This window comes from Euleptes europaea, chromosome 8 (assembly GCF_029931775.1).
Source record: "Euleptes europaea isolate rEulEur1 chromosome 8, rEulEur1.hap1, whole genome shotgun sequence".
NCBI classification, from domain to species: domain Eukaryota; kingdom Metazoa; phylum Chordata; class Lepidosauria; order Squamata; family Sphaerodactylidae; genus Euleptes; species Euleptes europaea.
The window spans coordinates 16,973,530-16,996,150 of NC_079319.1; the positions used below are offsets into that span (position 1 = coordinate 16,973,530).

The 22,621-nt window shown below is 45.4% G+C and overlaps 2 protein-coding genes across 2 annotated transcripts in view; one reads left to right on the top strand and one right to left on the bottom strand.

Annotated features, from left to right (window-relative positions):
• Window positions 1–3,294: 3,294 nt before the first annotated feature.
• Window positions 3,295–7,429, bottom strand: UTP23 (UTP23 small subunit processome component). The gene is made up of 3 exons (XM_056854689.1): window positions 7,242–7,429; window positions 4,519–4,693; window positions 3,295–3,666 (listed from the first exon to the last, which is right to left on the bottom strand). The coding sequence occupies exons 1-3, from the start codon at window positions 7,427–7,429 to the stop codon at window positions 3,295–3,297; spliced, it is 735 nt and encodes a 244-aa protein (XP_056710667.1).
• Window positions 7,430–11,349: 3,920 nt separating this feature from the next.
• The window catches only part of EIF3H (eukaryotic translation initiation factor 3 subunit H), a 67,131-nt gene continuing 55,859 nt past the window's right edge, over window positions 11,350–22,621 (top strand). The window contains exon 1 of the mRNA XM_056854192.1: window positions 11,350–11,466. Coding sequence (XP_056710170.1) covers window positions 11,350–11,466 — 117 coding nt within the window. The remainder of the gene's footprint in view (window positions 11,467–22,621) is intronic.

Genomic DNA, 22,621 nt, shown 5'->3' on the forward strand with positions numbered 1-22,621 from the left:
GAGAGAAGCTGCCTGCTGAAAGGATTTGTGCATTTCAGAGCCTATAATTAAATAAATTGGATGTGCAGTACAAACAGAATTCATTCCTTGGAGGTCACACTTTATAATACATTAGAAATTAATTTTAAATGGCAGGAATAACTCAATGTTTCAGGATTGTTGCTTTGAGCAAAGACCTAAAGGGTCAAAAGCCAAAATAGAAGAAGAGTTGGTTTTTATATGCCAACTTGCTCTACCACTTAAGGATCAAACGGCTTACAATCACCTTCCCTTCCCCACAACAGACACCCTATGAGGTGGGTGGGGCTGAGAGAATGTGACTGGCTCAAGGTCACCCAGCTGGCTTCAAGTGTAGGAGTGGGGAAACAACTCAATTTGACCAGATTAGCCTCCGCTGCTCATGTGGAGGAGCGGAGAATCAAACCCGGTTTTCTAGATCAGAGTCCACCGCCCCAAAACACTGCTCTTAACCGCGACACCACGCTGGCTTTCTTAATAAAGGATATAACGACTACCAGGCACACTTCCACATCTGGTACTTAACAGGTGGCACTGACCTGGATGGGCCAGGCTAGCTTGAACTCACCAGCTCTCAGAAGCTAAGCAGGGTTGGTCTTGGTTAGTAGGAGAAGAGTTGGTTTTTATATGCCGACTTTCTCTACCACTTAAGGAAGAATCAAACCGGCTCACAATCCCCTTCCCTTCCCCTCCCCACAACAGACACCCTGTGAGGTAGGTGAGGCTGAGAGAGCTCTAACAGAGCTGTAACTTGCCCAAGGTCACCCAGCTGGCTTTGTGTGTAAGAGCGGGGAAACAAATCCAGTTCACCAGATTAGCCTCTGCTGCTCATGTGAAGGAGTGGGGAATCAAACCCGGTTCTCCAGATCAGGCTCCAGTTCCAAACCACCGCTCTTAACCACTACACCACGCTGGTGTAGACAGAACATTAGCCAAACAACTGGGGAGGGGCTGTGGCTGAGTGGTAGAGCATCTGCTCGGCATGCAGAAGGTCCGAAATTTAATTCCCAACATGTCCATTTGATTGAAAGTGCATTATTTGGGATGTGTGAAAGCACCTTGGAGAGAACTAAACACATGCATGGCTGGATCATGTCCGTACTTAAACAAACAAAAAAAATCCCACTCTGAATGAACTCAAAGCCAGCATGCTGTAGTGGTTAGTGTGTCAGAACAGATCTAGGAGTCCCAGGTTCAAATCCTTACTGTAGTTAAGTACCCAAAGGTCAAGAAAAAAATCAACATCCAAGGCCAAAGTTATACAATATAAAGGTAATGTCAATACAAAATATGTATATATTTATTACAGGCTAAAATCAATAACATATATAAGGACCTGCAATAGCCTACCAAAACAACATTCTCATGTAAACCTACAACACAGATAAAAAATCACAAAATTAGACTTCGACCAAATGTGTTTTGGCCAAATGGCCTTCTTCAGTGGTCAAAACAATCACAATTCCAGACTAAAAATGTACACAACTTTCTAAAACTTTATGACTGTAAGTACGTTGTGTTTGCAGGACAATTAATATATACAAAAATGTGTTTTAGGTTCCATACAAATGGGAAACTAATCCCCGTGTGTATTTCCCTCTAAAATGAGATGTTGACAATTTTATGTATGGCTGAAATTTATGTATGGCTGAAATATAACATCTCATAGTCATAAAGTCGTCTCAAAGTCTGGAGTAGTTATCAAGTATTTAGGTCCATGGTACATATTTTGTATTGACATATCCTTTATATTGTACAACTTTTGGCCTTAGATGTGGTGTAGTGGTTAAGAGCGGTGGTTTGGAGCAGTGGACTCTGATCTGGAGAACCGGGTTTGATTCCCCACTCCTCCACGAGTGGCAGATGCTAATCTGGTGAACTGGATTTGTTTCCCTACTCCTTCACGTGGAGCCAGCTAGGTGACCTTGGGCTAGTCACAGCTCTCTTAGAGCTCTCTCAGCCACCCTATCTCACAGGGTGTCTGTTGTTGGGAGGGGAAAGGAAGGTGATTGTAAGCAGGTTTGATTCTTCCTTAAGCGGTAGAGAAAGTCGGCATATAAAAACCAACTCTTCTTCTTATACTACTTAATTCTGTTGTTTTTAGGGTTAAGTCTTTTCCCCTTTTGTTGTTGGTGTGTCCTTACTGTTCTATAGAAGCTTGCTGGGTGATCTTGGCCCAGTCCCTCCCACCCTGCCCCCACCTAACCTACCTCACTGGTTTGTTGTTGTGAGGATCAAAACAGAGGACAGAAAGATGTCCTAAGCTGCTTTGGGGCCCCATTGGGGAGAAAAGCTGGAAATAGATTATTACCTTCCACATGTCCCTGTGTGCCAACTACAGTTGTCAGCAGCCATCTGCAGGCGATCCCACCACTCAGGGTGGCCTGTCTGGCATCAACCAGAGATAACTTGTACGATTGCCTATAAACAAACAGCACACCTGCTTTGAAATTGTTTTCAGTACAGGTTGAGTATCCCTTATCCGGAATGCTCCGGACCAGAAGTGTTCCGTATTTCAGATCTTTCCATATTTTGGAATATTTGCATATACATGATGAGATATCTTGGGGATGGGACTGAAGTCTCAACACGAAATTCATTTATATTTTATATACAATTTATACACATAGCCTGAATGTAATTAAAAACAATATTTTTAATAATTCTGTGTACATTGAACCACCAATGGCACTGCTGAGGGCCTGTGAGCAATGTCTACACGTCGACTCAAAACATTCGGTTTTCGGGTCATTCCGGTTTTTGGATGTTTGGTTAAGGGATACTCAACCTATACTACATGCTCCCCCAAGTAGGGCTTTAGTATGAATACTTATTTGTGTTTCCTCCGTAGTTTCGACAAATTAATTCTTCTGAGAAAATGGTTGTTTATAAAAGGGCTGCCAATTACACAGCTCAAGGCTCAGTTTAATTATATTGCTAATATGTGGAGGCAAGGAAAAGTCCTGCTTTTATTTACAAATATTACACACAATATAAAACCTGATCTTTTTTAGAAAAGTAAACCCATAACTTTAATTTTATATCACTTTAAAAGAAGAATACGAATTGGATACAATGCTAATTTTCCACCAGTATGTAGGATTTTCACCTAGTCTTCCCTCCCACCTACAAACCCTCGGATCACATCTGGGGGGTGGGATGCAGTAGGGCAGGGATGCAGGAAAGTTCTCCTGGTACTCTGGATCTAACCTACTGGGTCCAACCTACTGTCACGACACCACGTTTGCAAAATTATGAACGCTTGGATGAAAACTGTTATCCTGACGGCACAGCATCAGCTGGAGTTCCCAACTTCCTTTTGCTGCGTTTCCGATTCCTCTTCTTCGGTGCTGAAGGCTGCGGGGTCTCTTGTGTTTTCTTCTTTTTCTTCAGACAACTGAGAGGGTTGGGGCCACCGGCTCTTTTCCGTTTCCTTTTCCGGGGCTCTGAGGCCTTCCCCAGGCCTTGCTCTTCTTTGAGTTCTACAATGCTCTGTTTCTGATGCTCTGGGATCAGTTGATTGGTCTGCATTGCTTGCGCCGATGCCAGAGATTTGGCAGAAGGTTTGTCCAGCACCATGGTGTTTTGGATGATGAAGAGAAGAGGAATGCCGGCCCTTTTCTTCACCTTGGTTCCCAGAACCTGGTCCTATCAACAGCAAGTAAACAAATAGATACACAAAACTGCCCAGGTTTTGTTGATCACACTATTAAAAAATACTATTAAGGGGCAGAAAAAACTATTTTTGTTCCTAGAGCCAGCGTGGTGTAGTGGTTAAGAGTGGTGTTTTGGAGCAGTGGACTCTGATCTGGAGAACCGGATTTGATTCCCCACTCCTACACATGAGCGGCGGAGGCTAATCTGGTCAAATGGAGTTGTTTCCCCACTCCTACACACGAAGCCAGCTGGGTGACCTTGGGCTAGTCACACTCTTTCAGCCCCACCTACCTCACAGGGTGTCTGTTGTGGGGAGGGGAAGGTGATTATAAGCGGATTTGATTCTTCCTCAAGTGGTAGAGAAAGTCAGCATATAAAAACCAACTCTTCTTCTTCTATGTCATAACAGCCTGGTTAAAAAACATTTGTGCTTTTGAGTCTTGCTGAGTAAAGTGGTCTCCTTAGGAATACAGCCTTTGTTTATTTTTAATCTCACCCTTCCTCCAGGAAGCAGAAGTTATTATTTATGTAACCTGTTTTATATATAAAATGGGCACCCCATATCACTTTATCACCACAACTTTGTGAGACTGGGAGAGGGAGTGCGTGTAATCCAAGGTCACTCTGTAAACTTCACTACATGCTCTTAACCACTACACCATGACACTACATGCTCTTAACTACTACACAACGCTGGCTCTACCTGTGTACAACATCCCACTTATTGGGTTATGGGAAAAGCTGACACCACCTATCCCAATTCCATCAGCAACTGGTCCTTCCAAGCCGCTAAGCAAAAGGTTAGTGACTTTGTTCACAGAAGCTCAAGGGACAGGGTCTTACCTGTGTAGCAACGAAGTAATGGTGTGGGTTGCCACCCTCAACCATGGACAACAGGCACGCTGAACCGTTCACTGGCTCTTTGAAGTGAGAGCAGTGGCGCACCTGGCATCTCTGGGCAATTAGCTTGGCACCATACAATTCCTTTCCTAAGGACTCCAATTCTTTGAGAACGCACCTGGAGTAAAAACGGAATAAGAAGCGATGCACAGTCAGACCTGTCAAACACATACAGAGGTCCTTCATTCTGAAGAAATGCTGGAGAAAAATGCTGTCAAGTCACAACTGACTTGTGGTTACCCTGCAGGGTTTTTGGGGAGGGGCCGTGGCTCAACGGTAGAGCATCTGCTTGGCATGCAGATGGTCCCAGGTTCAATCCCCGGCATCTCCAGTTAAAGGGACCAGGCAAGCAAGTGATGTGAAAGACCTTTCACCTGAGATCCTGGAGAGCCACTGCTGGTCTGAGTAGACAATACTGACTTCAGTGGACCAAGGGTCTGATTCAGTATAAGGCAGCTTCATGGGTTCAAGGTGAGAGACAACCAGAGTTGGACTGCTGTTGCCTGCCTCTGTGCAGTGACCCTGGACTTCTTTGGTGGTCTCCCATCCGAGGACTAACCAGGACCAACCTGGCTTAGCTTCTGAGATCTGATCAGGGTAGCCTGGGCCATCCAGGTCAGGGCACTAAAGAAATAAGCCTGACCGTATCTGAATTAAAACTCTATATTTGCCACCTTTTTGCCCCCAGTTTACTTATAGTACGTATACACCCTGCCTTTCTGCCAACACAGCCAGGCCCCAATCAAGCCACCCAAGACAAGAGACAAGCATTCCATTTTTCGCCAGTTATGAGAGGACAGGCAACCTCTCTCTAGATGCCACACCATGCTTAAGATCCAGATTCCCAAACCCTACTGGCTTTGTAGCCACGGAATTAATCTTAAATACCCATTTCCCCTATGCTATTCATACCTATGTTTGTTTTCTTGATTCCCATTAAATCAAGAGTTTGGTGGCATCTGTCCATATGGGCTCCAATCCTCAATTATTCTGTTAAGAGTGGGATTTCATAGGTTCGTTCTACTAACAGCAACACTTTCCTCAGGGGGCAGATAAACTTCCGCTAAACCAAGAGGTTCTTCAGCTGCTGGAAGGCCATCTTGCATCAGTGGAAAGCACCTCCATTCGTGGAGCACACCTGCAGGTTCCAATCCTCTTTCCCAACACTCTTCATTTAACACCCCTCCCCCACCACCAGTACATAGAATTAGGGAGCAACTCCCATTTAAGAGCTGGTAGTTGGTATTTTTCTGCCTGCAATTTCAACCCATTATTGCGAGTCCTGTCCTCTGCTGCCAACAGGAAACGCTCCCTGCCCTCCTCTGACATCCCTTCAAATACTTAAAGAGAGCAATCATGTCTCTCCTCCCACCCCACAACCTCCTCTTCTCCAGACTAAACTCTTGCCTTGAAAACCTTACAGAAGCCGCCTTCTATTGAATCAGACCCTTAGTCCATCAAAGTCAAATGTTGTCTACTCAGACTGGCAGCGGCTCTCCAGGATCTCAGGCAGAGGTCTTTCACATCACCTACCTGCCTAGTCCTTTTAACGGGAGATGCTGGGGATTGAACTTGGGTCCTTCTGCATGCCAATAGGGTCGCCATGAGTCGGAAGCGACTTAACGGCACTTAACACACACACACCTCCTGCATGCCAAGCAGATGCTCTACCACTGAGCCACAGCCCCACCCTGGGTTGCATAAGTCAGCTGTGACTTGATGGCACTATCCATCACGAGAAAAGTTAAAGGCCATTTGTGCATTGGAAGGTTTTGCCTTGGATTTGCCGCTCTATAGATGCACATTTCCCCCAACTAGTAGAAAAGAGCAAGAGTCCAGTAGCACCTTAAAGACTAACAAAAATATTTTCTGGCAGGGTATGAGCTTTCATGAGCCACAGCTCACTTCTTCAGATACCTGTATACAGGTATGCAGGGCACTTTCGCACTGCCTAAATAATGCACTCTCAGTCCACTTTGAAGGTGGATTTTACTGTGTGAACGGGCAAAATCCATTTGCAAACGATTGTTAAGGTGCACTGAAAGTGGATTGAAAGTGCATTATTTGGGCTGGGTGAAAGTGCAAGAGACTTTCGCATTGTCATGTTCAACCAAGTAGATTATTTCCCCCCACCTCTTCAGATACCTGAAGAAGTGATAATACCTGTTATCTGAAGAAGTGAGCTGTGGCTCACGAAAGCTCACACCCTGCCAGAAAATATTTTTGTGAGTCTTTAAAGGTGCAACTGGACTCGTGCCCTTTTCTACTACTGCAGACAGACTAACACGGTTACCCACTGTGAATTATATTCCCCCAACTGAATTCTCAAAACTCTCCACGGGGGCTTTTTTTTCTTTTTTCTTTTTTTTTTTTTGAGTTTTAAGGATTTGGGTGGGGAAAACGTGCCTCGAGAAAGCAGCAAATCCAAGGCGAAACCTCCCGTGCGTAAGCGGCCAAAGAGGCATGCATGCATGGTGACTCATGGTGCATGCATGCGTGGTGCATGGTTTTTGAGTTTTAAGGATTTGGATGGGGAAAACGTGCCTCGAGAAAGCAGCAAATCCAAGGCGAAACCTCCCGTGCGTAAGCGGCCAAAGAGGCATGCATGCATGGTGCATGCATGCATGCACGCACCAGCCCCCCCTCCCTAGTTCCCACCCCCTTACCGGGTGGTGCAGAGCTGCGCGGCGCCGGCCAGGTACCCGGGCAGCTGCTCCCGGATCTGGATCTTGTTGCGCAGCGCCGCTTGGCAGAAGGTCCCGTCCAGCAGCACCTGGAAGGGCTCCCGGAAGCCGAAGCTGTGCTTGTAGAAGCCCACGTGCTTCTTGGCGTGCTTCTGCCGCTTGATCTTCATGCTTCTCGCTTGCACCACCTCCACGCACCCGGGAGGGCCGCAGGGACGCCGGAAGGGGCTCCGCGCACGCGCAGTGAAGCCGCCTCAATCGACCCCTCCCTCCTTCCCCGCTCTGAAAGCATTGCTAGGTCTGCAGGGCGCTTTCGCGCAGCCTCAATAAGTAGGGAAGGGCAAGAGTCCAGTAGCACCTTAAAGACTAACAAAAACGCCAAAGAGCTTTCTTGATATATGCCACAAGACTGGTCTGTGCAGCTAAATGGAAAACGTCTGAGATGCCAGACCAAAAAGGACTGGATAAATAAAATGTTTGAACTAGCAGAAATGGCTAAACTGACTGCTTTAGTCAATCAAAGAGACAATGAAGGATATGCGAGAGAATGGGAGGCATGGATAACATATTGAGTCCAGTAGCACCTTAAAGACTAACAAAAACGCCAAAGAACTTTCTTGATATATGCCACAAGACTGGTCTGTGCAACTAAATGGAAAACGTCTGAGATGCCAGACCAAAAAGGACTGGATAAATAAAATGTTTGAACTAGCAGAAATGGCTAAACTGCCTGCTTTAGTAAATCAAAGAGACAAGGAAGGATATGGGAGAGAATGGGAGGCATGGATAACATATTGAGTCCGGTAGCACCTTAAAGACTAACGAAAACGCCAAAGAACTGTCTTGATATATGCCACCGCTGCTCCACCATCAACCCAAAGGGAGACTGCAGCCAAGAAATTAGAAGGGGATTGAGACTGGGAAGGGCAGCCATGAAGGAGCTAGAAAATATTCTGAAGTGTAAAGATGTGACTCAGGCCACCAAGACTAGATTAATTCATGCCATCGTATTCCCTATTACTATGTATGGGTGTGAAAGCTGGACAGTGAAGAAAGCGGATAGGAAGAAAATAGATTCCTTTGAAATGTGTTGGAGGAGAGCGTCACGGGTTCCGTGGACGGACAAAAAAACAAATCAGTGGGTTCTAGATCAAACCAAGCCTGAACTGACCCTAGAAGCTAAAATGACTAAACTGAGGCTGTCGTATTTTGGTCACGTCATGAGACAACAAGAGTCACTGGAAAAGACCGTCATGCTAGGAAAAGTTGAGGGCAGCAAGAAAAGAGGAAGACCCAACAAGAGATGGACTGACTGACTCAATAAAGGAAGCCACAGCCCTCAATTTGCAGGATCTGAGCAAGGCTGTCCAAGATAGGACATTTTGGAGCACTTTCATTCATAGGGTCGTCATGAGTCGGAAGCGACTTGACGGCACTTAACACACACACACCGCTGCTGCAAGATTGGTCTATGCAGCTAAATGGAAAACGTCTGAGATACCAGACAAAAAAGGTCTGGATAAATAAAATGTTTGAACTAGCAGAAATGGCTAAACTGACTGCTTTAGTAAATCAAAGAGACAATGAAGGATATGCGAGAGAATGGGAGGCATGGATAACATATTGCGAAAATGAATTCAATATGGGAAAGGTTAAAGGTTATGATTTAATCTCATTCAATTGATTCAAGTAGAAAGGATGAAGTACTCGCTAATTAAAGTATATAGAATGATATGTAATTTATGGAAATGATACACTGTATTATAATGAATTAGGGGAAAAATACAGAGGGATTATATAGATATTAAATTGATAGAGGAGGGGAGAGGGGAAGTCAAGAAAAGTTAATATAGGTTAGGCTGATTAGATTGAAATTGTTTTACTTTATGAAATGTTGAAGATGATAATATTGAAATTGTATGTGATTCAATTAAAAATATAAAAAAATTATATAAAAAAAGACTAACAAAAATATTTTCTGGCAGGGTTTGAGCTTTCGTGAGACACAAAGTGAAATGTAAACATTTCCCCCATTTATAATATTGTCAAAGGCTTTCACGGTCAGAGTTCATTGGTTCTTGTAGGTTATCCGGGCTGTGTAACCGTGGTCTTGGTATTTTTTCCCCCATTTGTCTCTTCTCTTTTCTTTTCTGTATCTCCCATAAAAATAAATAATAATAATTAAAAGAAAATGTTACTGATAGTTATGAGGGCACCTTGGCCATCTTCTGGGCATGGTGTAAGGGTCACTGGGGCTGTAGTTGTGAATTTCCTGCATTGTCCATGCCTCCCATTCTCCCACAAATTCTGTATTCTCCTTTTGATTTACTGCGGCTATCTCCTAATTCCTGTTTGCTGAGAAGTAAATCCTCTTCATTGGTAGGACTGACAAGTAGATGTGCATAATAGGGTCATACTCAATCCTCTTCATTGGTAGGACTGGCAAGCAGATGTGCAAAATAGGGTCATACTCAATCCTCTTCATTGGTAGGACTGGCAAGAAGATGTGCAAAATAGGGTCATACCCAATCCTCTTCATTGGTAGGACTGGCAAACAGATGTGCATAATAGGGTCATACTCAATCCTCTTCATTGGTAGGACTGGCAAGCAGATGTGCAAAATAGGGTCATACTCAATCCTCAATCCTCTTCATTGGTAGGACTGACAAGTAAATGTGTGTAATAGGGTCATACTCAATCCTCTTCATTGGTAGGACTGGCAAGTAGATGTGCAAAATAGGGTCATACTCAATCCTCTTATTGGTAGGACTGACAAGTAAATGTGTGTAATAGGGTCATACTCAATAGGGTCATACTCAATCCTCTTCATTGGTAGGACTGGCAAGTAGATGTGCGTAATAGGGTCATACTCAATCCTCTTCATTGGTAGGACTGACAAGTAAATGTGCAAAATAGGGTCATACTCAATCCTCTTCATTGGTAGGACTGGCAAGCAGATGTGCGTAATAGGGTCATACTCAATCCTCTTCATTGGTAGGACTGGCAAGCAGATGTGCGTAATAGGGTCATACTCAATCCTCTTCATTGGTAGGACTGACAAGTAAATGTGCAAAATAGGGTCATACCCAATCCTCTTCATTGGTAGGACTGGCAAGTAGATGTGCGTAATAGGGTCATACTCAATCCTCTTCATTGGTAGGACTGGCAAGCAGATGTGCAAAATAGGGTCATACTCAATCCTCTTCATTGGTAGGACTGGCAAGCAGATGTGCGTAATAGGGTCATACTCAATCCTCTTCATTGGTAGGACTGACAAGTAAATGTGCAAAATAGGGTCATACTCAATCCTCTTCATTGGTAGGACTGGCAAGCAGATGTGCGTAATAGGGTCATACTCAATCCTCTTCATTGGTAGGACTGGCAAGCAGATGTGCGTAATAGGGTCATACTCAATCCTCTTCATTGGTAGGACTGACAAGTAAATGTGCAAAATAGGGTCATACCCAATCCTCTTCATTGGTAGGACTGGCAAGTAGATGTGCGTAATAGGGTCATACTCAATCCTCTTCATTGGTAGGACTGACAAGTAAATGTGCAAAATAGGGTCATACTCAATCCTCTTCATTGGTAGGACTGGCAAGTAGATGTGCGTAATAGGGTCATACTCAATCCTCTTCATTGGTAGGACTGGCAAGAAGATGTGCAAAATAGGGTCATACTCAATCCTCTTCATTGGTAGGACTGGCAAGCAGATGTGCAAAATAGGGTCATACTCAATCCTCTTCCTTGGTAGGACTGACAAGTAAATGTGCGTAATAGGGTCATACTCAATCCTCTTCATTGGTAGGACTGGCAAGTAAATGTGCAAAATAGGGTCAAAGACCCCACCTTTTCGAATGCCAGGGGGTGAGCATGGGAAGGACGAATAAACACGTTCGCGCACGCGCTTTGAATTCCACGGCCGGCAGCCTTCGACCGGCCTGTCCTTTTGCGCGTGCGCAACAAGGAGCGTCGCTTGGCGGAACCTTCTCGCGGGGACTGCGTTTCCGCCCGGAAGTGGGCGTCGCGGACCACTTCTCCGGCGCCTTCCTCTTTCCTGCCCGGGCGGTGTGTGCTCTTTCCCTCAGACATGGCGTCTCGCAAGGAAGCAGCCGCCACCGGCGCCTCTGCCGCAGCCGCTAGTAAAGCGAAAGCCAAAGCAGCCCCTGGCGATTCCGCCGTGAAGCAAGTCCAGATTGACGGGCTGGTGAGCTTCGGGGCTGGGGAAGGGGGGTTGTGGGGAAGGGGCAAGTGGGCGAGGCCGAGCTCCATCGGCGGCGGGGGCGCATAGAGAAAAAAATGGAGGGAGGCTGGCTGGCCGTGGTGGTTCCCAGGTGTATGTGGGGAGGAATGAGGCTCGCTTAGTATTTTGTATACTTTTCTCTTGTGTACGGGGCACAGCTTGAAGAAACGTGATGCAACAGGTAGCTAAGAGGGTCTGCCTCTATGGGAGGCCTGTGACTGTCTAGTATACTTTTCACAGTGGGTGGCCGTGTTAGTCTGTCTGCAGTGGTGGAAAAGGGCCAGAGTCCAGTAGCACCTTAAAGACTAACAAAAATATTTTCTCAGTGGGTAGCCGTGTTAGTCTGTTTGCAGTAGTGAATTCAGACAAGCATTAGTATGTAAATGTTAACAGTATGTAAATGTGAATAGCAGGTGTGATGGGATTAGGTGCGGTATGCAGAAGAGTCTGTGATGTCCAGGGGAGAGATATTTTCTGGCAGGGGATGAGCTTCAGGGGAGAGATATTTTCTGAGAGATATTTTCTGGCAGGGGATGAGCTTTCGTGAGCCACAGCTCACGTCTTCAGATACAGCTAGAATATGACTCCATCTGTCTTTAGTAGAGTGCATTCAGGCAAGCATTAGTCTGTAAATGTTAACAGTGTGTCAATGTGAATAGCAGGCGTGATGGGATTAGGTGTGGTATGCAGAAGAGTCTGTGATGTCCAGGGGAGAGATGGGTGTGGAGAAATCAGCATTGGTCATGAGCCATGTTAAGGAGTCCGTGGACTGCCAAAAAAACAAAACAGTGGGTTATAGATCAAATCAAGCCTGAACTGACCCTAGAAGCTAAAATGACTAAACTGAGGCTGTCGTATTTTGGTCACGTCATGAGACGACAAGAGTCGCTGGAAAAGACCGTCATGATAGGAAAAGTTGAGGGCAGCAGGAAAAGAGGAAGACCCAACAAGAGATGGATGGACTCAATAAAGGAAGCCACAGCCTTCAATTTGCAAGCTCTGAGCAAGGCTGTCAAAGATAGGACATTTTGGAGGACTTTCATTCATAGGGTCGCCATGAGTCAGAAGCGACTTGACGGCACTTAACACACACACAATGAGCCATGAATGCAAGCCATGAATAAAGACCTTGCATTCATGGCTCATTACCAATGCTGATTTCTCCACACCCATCTCTCCCCTGGACATCACAGACTCTTCTGCATACCGCACCTAATCCCATCACGCCTGCTATTCACATTTACATACTGTTAACATTTACATACTAATGCTTGTCTGAATTCACTCTCCTCTACTTAAAAACAGATGGATTCACATTCTAGCTGTAGCTGAAGAAGTGAGCTGTGGCTCATGAAAGCTCATACCCTACCAGAAAATATTTTTGTTAGTCTTTAAGGTGCTACTGGACTCTTGCCCTTTTCTACTAGTATACTTTTATCCAGCCCTCCCTCTGAGAATGGCATCCTTTCCCTATTCTATTATCATGATGGCCCTGTGAGGTGTGTGTGTAAAGTGCAGTTAAGCCACAGCTGACTTAGAATCATGAAGTTGGAAGGGACCACCAGGGTCATCTAGTCCAACCCCCTGCACAATGCAGGAATTTCCAAACTACCTCTCCCGCACACCCCCAGTGACCCCTACTCCATGCCCAGAGGACGGCCCAGATTACCTCCCTCTCATCATCTGCCTAAGGTCATAGAATCAGCACTGCTGACAGGTGGCCATCCAGCCTCTTCTTAAAAACCTCCAGGGAAGGAGTGCTCACCACCTCCCGAGGAAGCCTGTTCCACTGAGGAACCGCTCTAACTGTTAGAAAATTCTTCCTAATGTTTAGACTTATGGCGACCCCATAGGGTTTTCAAGGCAAGAGACGTTCAGAGGTGGTTTGCCATTGCCTTCCTTAGTCATAGCGGTCCTTAGTCATGCCTTTCCACAGTAATTTTTGCTTGCAAGTTGTTTAATGCTGTGCAGACCCAACTGATGGGATATCTTTTGTGCTGTATTAAGCACTGTGAGTTGCAGGTGAATGAGGGTAAGGTGAGCGTGTCGATGAATAATCACATAGTGAATTCTATGGCAACCTTGTAGGGTTTTCAAGGCAAGAGATGTTCAGAGGTGGTTTGCCGTTGCCTGCTTCCGTGCCATGCCCCTGGTATTCCTTGGAGGTCTCCCATCCAAATACTTGCCAGGGTCGAGGCTGAGAGGTGTGTGACTGGCCCAAGGTCACCCGGCAAGTTTTCATGTCAGAGTGGGGATTCAAATCTGGGTTTCCCTGGTCCTAGTCCAACCGCTTAACCACTACACTATGCTGGCAATATTTAGAGAGTCCTAAATAATTCCACGAGGACTTCTGCTTGTGGGGTATGGCATTTGTAGCTGCTGCGGCAGCCATCAAAGTCCTGGTTTTGGGGCAGACCCCCCAGGAACAGGATTTCAGTATGCTGTGGGCTGGGAGAGCTGCGGAAGTCACGTTTCCCGGGTGGAAGTCCTTCTGCTACTGGAAATGCTGCACTGAATCCAACACTCTCCCCCCCCCCCTCCATTGAGTTACAGTACTTGTTCATTTCAGAGCTCTTACTCTCAACTTATTTTTTTTCAAAAGACCTTGGAGGAGGGGCACTGAGGAATTTCCTTTGATTCTAATCCTGGTGTGCTAATTAGCTGTTCTTACTAATACCCCTTCCTTCCTCAACACACACCACTGGCTCTGATTGCTTTAGCTTGAAGAGGGATTGCTGCCAATTTTTCAAAGCTCACTGTGTTTTTGTATTCTGCCCCAAAAGTACTTTGGTAAAACATTGTCACCTTTTGCCCTTCAGAATGCTTAGTCCAACTTCTTGAATAAGAGCATCCTCTGAATTCTGGGCTGTTGTTGCCCTGTCTTTTTTTTAACAGCCTTTTCTGAATTGTTCAAGTAAGAATGATAAAAGAAAATAGCAAAGTGTCGCAATGCTGTCATAAAATATAAAAGGAAACTACGAAGGGGGACTGAATCACAGAAGAGAAAATAAGCAACCTAATAACCTAGCAAAACCCCCAAAATAAAACCCACCAGCACACCTCCCACCTGCTTTGAAATCAAACCACAGAGATCCTTATAAAAAAGTACCAAAAATAAGGGTCCAAGAACGCAATCATATTCAGAGTTGAAATGTACGAGCTTCATCTGGAGTAACTCTGCATAGAATTGCACTTTAAGGCTGCAGTCTTAGGAACGCTTTCCTTTGAGTAAGCTCCACTGAATAAAATGGGATTTGCTTCTGAGTGGCCCTGGCCTGGATAGTCCAGGCTGGCCTGATCTTGTCAGATCTCGGAAGCTAGGCAAGGTTGGCCCTGGTTAGTACTTGGACCACCAAGGAAGTCCAAGGCAGGCAATGGCATACCAGCTCTGTTCATCTTTTCCCTTGGATACAACTTGACGGCACTTTACACACACACATCTGCTTAGGTTAGCTCTCTGAGCTACTCTGAAGGGATCTCTTCCCCCCCCCCCACCCGTCAAGTCACACCTTACTTATGGCAACCCCTAGTGGGGTTTTCAAGGCAAGAGATGTCCAGAGGTGGTTTGCCATTGCCTGCCTCCATGTCACAACCTTGGTATTCCTTAGAGGTCTCCTATCCAAATACCTGCCAGGATTGACCCTGCTTAGCTTCTGAGATCTGACGAGATCAGGCTAGCTTGGGTTATCCAGGTCAAGGTCAAAGGGTTCACAGGACCACAATAAATGTATGTCAAAATAACATTTTCATGCTCTTATAACACGCGGGATCTCATTACATTTAAGGAGAAGCAACATATTGCTAAGAAATCTGTCCAGCTTGGCTGGGCTTGCCCACTTTAATCCATGGGGTGAGCCTTTGCGTCACCAGTTGCATACACGTGAGTGCAACGCTGAACGCCAAGGAGCCCCTTGCATCCCCTCAAAGGTTATGTCACTGATAAACACAGCTGCAAGGAGCTTAAAAGAGCAACATCTGGTACCATTTGGTGTCCATTAAACCCGCGCCCCGTTGAACAGTTAGCATCTGGCCTCCGTGTTGTGCTTCAAGACTTGTAGATGAAATTCCGCTTGACAATCGCTCTTCCTGTTTGGAAAGCGAATTGGCAAGCGCCCTCTTCTGTATGCCGCTGTGGTTTAACGGTTGGACTTCTCATTACTTTTTTCATCGGACAGGACTCTCGCAATGTCATTATGTATGCACAGCCGTGGAGGCTGATGGATTACGGTCTCTTGGTGCCAGTTTGTCGACTGTTACTCACTAGCATAATGAACAATGTGTGTTTCCACTTAGGTTCACAAAGCACAGTGGTGTTTGGTAGTGATGTAGTTTCTTGGAAGAGGCAAAAGGGGCTCTTCCGGGTAGCTAAACCTCTCAGTGCCACCAGATACATTCTGCTTTCTGTAGGAGGGGAAAAGGCATTACGGGGCGCAAGCAGCTTGTGTTATGCTCGCTAGAAGCTGATGCCAATTAAATCTGAAGTTAGAAGATCAGAACCCTGAAGTGCCTCTGATATTTGGGCAGCTGTATAGTGACATCTTAATCTTGTCACCACTGTGAAGTGGCAAGGGATGGCTAGATAGTGTTTTCAGGGGTTGAAAGTAGAGCTTGTGCGCTTCTGAAGATTTATTTTAATTTGAGTTGATTTACCGGTATACCCCGCCCTTTCCTGGCAAAGCTGGGCTCAGGGCAGCTAACAGCGTACAATAAACAAACAAACACAAGATTAAAACACATAATTAAAACCATAAATTCTAATCTAGTACGATATAAAACGAAGAACAAGAAGAGTTGATTTTTATACCCCGATTTTCTCTACCAAAAGGAGGATCAAACCGGCTGAGAGCCAGTGTGGTGTAGTGGTTAAGAGCGGCGGCCTCTAATCTGGAGAACCGGGCTTGATTCCCCACTCCTACATATGAAGCCAGCTGGGTGACCTTGGGCTAGTCACAGTTCTCTCCGAATTCTCTCAGTCCCACCTACCTCACAGGGTGTCTGTTGTGTGGAGGGGAAGGGAAGGAGATTGTAAGCCAGTTTGATTCTCCTTAAAAGGTACAGTAAGTCGGCATATAAAAACCAACTCTTCTTACAATCACCTTCCCTTCCCCTCCTCATAAGGGTCTGTCGAGTGGTGGGGTCTGAACCATGCCTTCATCTTGAGCGTTTTTCTTAAATGATCTTAAAAACCACACTTCGCCTTTCCATGTTTGCAGTGCACTGTACATAAAAAGGCATGTTCCCAAGAGCAACAGATAACACATTTTAGTCTCGAATCTACTGTTGATGACAATAACAGCATGGACCCTTAAAAAAATCAAATGTATATTTTGATCAGGTGGCTTTTCAATTCAATCTGATTTTATTTTTTTTAAGATCTATTCTGCTGTCATTAGAAACAGCAGTTAGAAAATTAGAATTCATTCTTTGTGCCTTTTGGGAATGTACCTTTTATGTGCAGCGTCTTAGGGAAATTTTGTTTGAGTAAAGCTTGTAAAACAAAACAAAACTCGGTAATTCTTGAACAGCAGTTGAGAACTTAAAAGCAGCTGGACGTTTTCTGGAGGGCAGCATGGTCTAGATCCACTTTCCTCCTCTTGTTTTTTTTTCTTCTGCCGTCTGTCAGTCTTCCTTCTCTCACAAACAACCCGACATTTAGGTTCGCTGGCCATCTTGTTTAGGTTTGGTTTCAATGTGACCTTTTAGTTGTGTGTTGTGTTTGTACAGGGAGGTACGGAAGGTCTGTGAAATTAATGTAGGGCCCTGTGCTGTTATTGAACACTGCTGGGCAGAGACTGCTGCTGTCTGGATCTCTGACCAGTGACATGTCTCCGTTGTTTTCCAGAAGCAAAACTGCCACCCCTCTTTTCAACACTGTGAAGGGCAAAGCTGGGTTTGTTAGTCCAACTGCTGGAAAGCCAAAAGGGACAAGGCATATTTCATCCGAGCATCATTTGGTTCCGAGTCTACCTTTTGAAAGGCTAGCAGTTGCCTAAGTGAGGACTTGCACAGACGATGATTTAAACATGTTTTCTGTCTGCAGTTTTCAAAAAACCCTTGAACGGGGCCCTGACCTCAGGACGAAGCGCCGCTAAAATTCTGAGCAGCAAAATAACCTGCTGCAAACAAAGTGATGTGGCTTTGAAAAGCCAAGTAGATGGGGGAAGCTATTTTGCAGCTTGCTTCTGAAAAGCTAAGTAGATGGGGGAAGCTATTTTGCAGCTTTCCCCCTTCTGAATTCAGAAGAGCTCTAAAAATTCTGGTCAAGCCTATGTGGAAGGCGTGGCTTGTTGAACGATGAAGTGGTTAGCTGCTGCTGCTCTTGGCTGTCGTCGTGGAATAGTCACACGTGCAGTCACTGGGAGCTGAAGTCGAAAGAGCCCTCATTTGATGGACAGACGGCGGCAGCAAGAAGCTCACAAGCCCCACAAATACTTGAAAGCTGGCATTCTAAGTAGCACAGCGGAAGACACACTTCAGCATGCTGCTGACAGATAAACATCTTGATTCTTACTTGCCAAACCAAAGAAGGTTATGGGGAAATGGCAGCTCAGTTTTCTGAGATCCCAGTGACATGGCAGGTTTAACGTTCCATAGTTGCTGGCAGCATTTTGTAGTACAATGCAGTTTAGAGAGGGACCCTGTCCTTGTCTTAATTTCTTGCGGGCTTTTTGATGAGATGATCAGACATGGGAGGCCTGGTCAGCTTGACAACATGCCCTGCCTGGAAAATTTCCCAGGCTAGACCTTTCCTCTTGCATGAGTGCTTTGCATTATTTTGGAGTGGTATAATGGTTAGAACATTTATTTATTTTATTAATTTTTAGAAGAGTTGATTTTTATACCCCAATTTTCTCTACCTTCAAAGAGTTTAAACTGGCATACAATTGCCTTCCCTTCCTCTCCCCACAACAGACATCTTGTGAGGTTGGTGGAGCTGAGAGAGCTCGAAGAGAACTGTGACTAGCCTGAGCCTGGCTTCATGTGTAGGAGTGAGGAAACCAACCCAGTTCACCAGATTAGAGTCCACTGCTCTTAACCACTGTACCACACTGGCTCCCTTTATTAGCTTCCTTTCTACCTTACATGAACTCAAGGTGGCTTACAATGTGAACACAATAAAATGGCTTAGTGGTAAAGCACCTTCTTGGCATGTAGAAGGTCTCAAGTTCAATCCCTGGCATCTCCAGCTAAAAGCATCAGATAGATCCAGCAATGCCACTGGCAGTTGACAATACTGGCATTGACGGACCAGAGGTCTGATTCAGCATAAGGCAGCTTCATGGGCAACACACAAAAACCACAAATTGAAACCAACAATTTAAAAGCAACAGTAGACAGAACTAAAACTAAGCAAATGCTAAGCAAACTAAACTGTCTTCAACTGCCTCTTAAGGGTCAAGAGTGAGGGGGCAAGGCTGTTATTCCATAATCATGGGGCTGCCACTGAAAAGGCCTTCTCTCGTGTACCCCCCCCCCCCCGCACAAGCTTCTTTGGCCAGTGGGACAGTCAAGAGGGCCTCTCCCTGTGATCTTTATTTCCAAGCAGGAACGTATGGGAGAAAACAGGCAAAGATTGTAGGGACCTGAGTTCAGATGTCCACTAATGGATAAATTTGGCTGGATTATTGAGCTGGATTTGGCAGAGGATTTCCATGGGCCAAAAGAAACAGTTTTCAGATTTTCCCTCACCTGTAGCCAACCTCTGATTCCTCTTTCATGTTGTTTGGGGCTGTTGTGGGGGGAGGCGAAAAAGTTGTGTTCCATGACGGGAACCTTTCTGACACTTAATGTTTTTGTTGGCGTCCAAGCCATTCTCTCTCAGACTAACCTGCCTCATGGGGTTATTATGAGAAGAAAATAGAGGAGTGGAGAATCATGTATGCTACTCCGAGCTTCTTGGCAGAAAAGCCTGTTGGTTGCATATCGACTGAGTTGTAGCAGTTGGGTAGGAGTAACAAGTAAAGGTGTGAACTCCCAGTTGAGACCTCTTACCGAAAGCTTACACAGAAGCCCTGTCCTCTTTGAATGCAGCGCTAAGAAGCTCATACGTCGCAAGACATTGCATGTGTGTGAAAAACCAGGCCTCCAGCTGTATTGTCTGTTTCCTGGTATTCTGAGTATACAAGGGATACACTGAAGTGAAACTGTGAAGGGCAGGTTCTGGTTGCTACTGTCAGGGCTCTGTTACGTGACATTTACAATGGCGGACAAACTTCTGATCATGAAAAGGAGTCAGAGCTGGGTCATACTTGCCGAAGGAACGTTTGGAGGATGCTAACAGTGCACTAGAACAATGGGATTTAAAAAAAACACCTGATCAGAGTTGTTAAGCAAATTCAACAAGCCATTGCTAATTTAGGCTATGCATAAGCAAGTCCTATAAGAATACATACATAGTACGTGTTATTTACATTCCATGACAGAAAAGTGTCTGCATCTGCTCCTACTGTTCCTCTTTTCCTAGTCTTTCGTGTCTTTCCCCCAACCAGTTTCCAGATGTGTCCTGAGGTCTGACACATGCAGCTGGTTGCCCAGTATAAGGTACTGTGTAAAGGTTCATTGTTTGGGATGGTTCAGCTTTCCAGAGTGGGATATCCCAAGGCAGCGTAAAGGATGACAAACCTCTGTTCTCATGAAAGCAATTTGTAGGTTCCTTTTTATTATGGCTTCTGCCTTCCTCGGCTATGGGGTGCAAACCAGCTTTACTGTGTTGTCTGTATTTGCATTGTCCGCTAACCTGGGGTGGTGGTGGTTAACAATGCAATCCTAGGCAGAGTTATTCCAGCCCGAGCAGGATGATTTAATTTGGTTTAGATTGGAGTAACTCTGCATAGAGTTGCGCTGTAAAACAGTTTCTCTCCACCTCCCCCAGCATTTATTAGTTTTTTTCTAAACTCGAGAATGTATGTCCCGTTTTTCTGAAAGCTCAAGGTGGCTTATGTAGTAACAGATAATTGTGTGTGTAAAGTGCCTTCAAGTCGCAGCCGACTTATGGAGACCCCTTTTGGGGTTTTCATGGCAAGAGACTAACAGAGGTGTTTGCCAGTGCCTTCCTCTGCACAGCAATCCTGGTATTCCTTGGTGGTCTCCCATCCAAATACTAACCAGGGCTGACCTTGCTTAGCTTCTGAGATCTGACAAGATCAGGCTAGCCTGGGCCATCCAGGTCAGGGCAAAAACAGATAATTAGAACAGGCTTAACTACTGTATAGAGCCCCATGGCGCAGAGTGGTAGGCTGCAGTACTGCAGTCAAAAGCTCTGCTCATGACCTGAGTTCGATCCCGACAGAAGTCGGCTTCAGATAACCGGCTCAAGGTTGACTCAGCCTTCCATCCTTGCGAGGTCGGTAAAATGAGTACCTAGCTTGCTGGGGGTAAAGTGTAGATGACGGGGAAGGCGCTGGCAAACCACCCCGTAAACAAAGTCTGCCTAGTAAACGTCGGGATGCAACGTCACCCCATGGGTCAGTAATGACCTGGTGCTTGTACAGGGGACTACCTTTACCCTTAACTACTGTGCCAGAAAAGTAACAGTACTAATAAAAATAATTCACAGTGGGTAGCCGTGTTAATCTGTTTGCAGTAGTCAAAAAGGGCAAGAGTCCAGTAGCACCTTAAAGACTAACAAAAATATTTTCTGGTAGGGTATGAGCTTTCGTGAGCCACAGCTCACTTCTTCAGATACAGCTAGAATGTGAATCCATCGGTCTTTAAGTAGAGGAACAGTATGTAAATGTTAATAGCAGCACTCATGGCCCATTACCAATGCTGATTTCTCCACACCCATCTCTCCCCTGGACATCAGACTCTTCTGCATATCACACCTAATCCAATCAAGCCTGCTATTGACATTTACATACTGTTCCTCTATTTAAAGACCGATGGATTCACATTCTAGCTGTATCTGAAGAAGTGAGCTGTGGCTCACGAAAGCTCATACCCTACCAGAAAATATTTTTGTTAGTCTTTAAGGTGCTACTGGACTCTTGCCCTTTTTGAGTACTAATAAAAACAAAGGCATTAGTTTCATGGAGGCTGTCAAAGGTGTTTTTGAGTAGCCCTTAGGAGAGACACATACTAATTCCAAGATTGTCATCTTTTTCTCTCTTGTAAGACAATTCTGCTCTCCACCACCCAAAAATGTCTCTTTCTATTGCTGTACCTTGTGAGATCGGGGGGGGGGGAGGGAATCCCCCCAAAATGTGTGTGTCTTCCTAAATCACCTAAATTAATTAGGAAGCTCTTCCTTATTATGATCTTCCTGATTGTTGCCAAGAAGCAATAACGTTGATGATCCTTATGTGAGGGTTCCCAATCTCCCTGTGCAAACTCCATAAAATCACTTGCTCAGACGGTCATGCAGAAACAAGGAACTTTATTGGAAGCTTCAGGTTAGTATAGGCCTTACACTGGTAAAGTTGCAAGTGCTCACGGTTTCACAAAGACAGAATTATAACCCCTACAGGGAAGCAGATGTCAAACGTATGTTATGGGAATCTACGAGATAATTGTGCATGGTACAAGAACATCAAAGACCTCAGGGAGCTCGTTATTGCTATCTACCCACCAAGGCCACAGCTGGCGGGAGGGAGTCAGAGAGAGCAAGGGAGGTGGACGTGGGAAGAGACATTCCAACCTGGGGCCTGTCAGACGCAGCGCCTGAACCAAGGAAAGGCAAAAGGCCTGGACTGCTTTTATGAGTCCAGGGGGCAAAGGCATACAGACCCTCACACCTTAGTGCCCACCTTCTCTGCAGACCAAACAATTGGAGTCCCAGGGCTCTGTTCCAAAAAACCCTGCTTCCATAAAAGAGCCGTTCTGCAGTTTCATGGAGATAAACTTAAGAACATGAAAGACCCTGCTGGATCAGACCAAGGCCCATCAAGTCCAGCAGTCTGTTCACACAGTGGCCAACCAGGTGCCTTTAGGAAGCCACAACAAGACGAGTGCAGCAGCACCACCATCCTGCCTGTGTTCCACCCCATCCAAAATAATAGGCATGCTCCTCTGATACTAGAGAGAATAGATATGCAGCATGACCAGTATCCATTCTAACTAACAGCCATGAATACCCCTCTCCTCCATGAATATGTCCACTCCCCTCTTAAAGCCCTCCAAG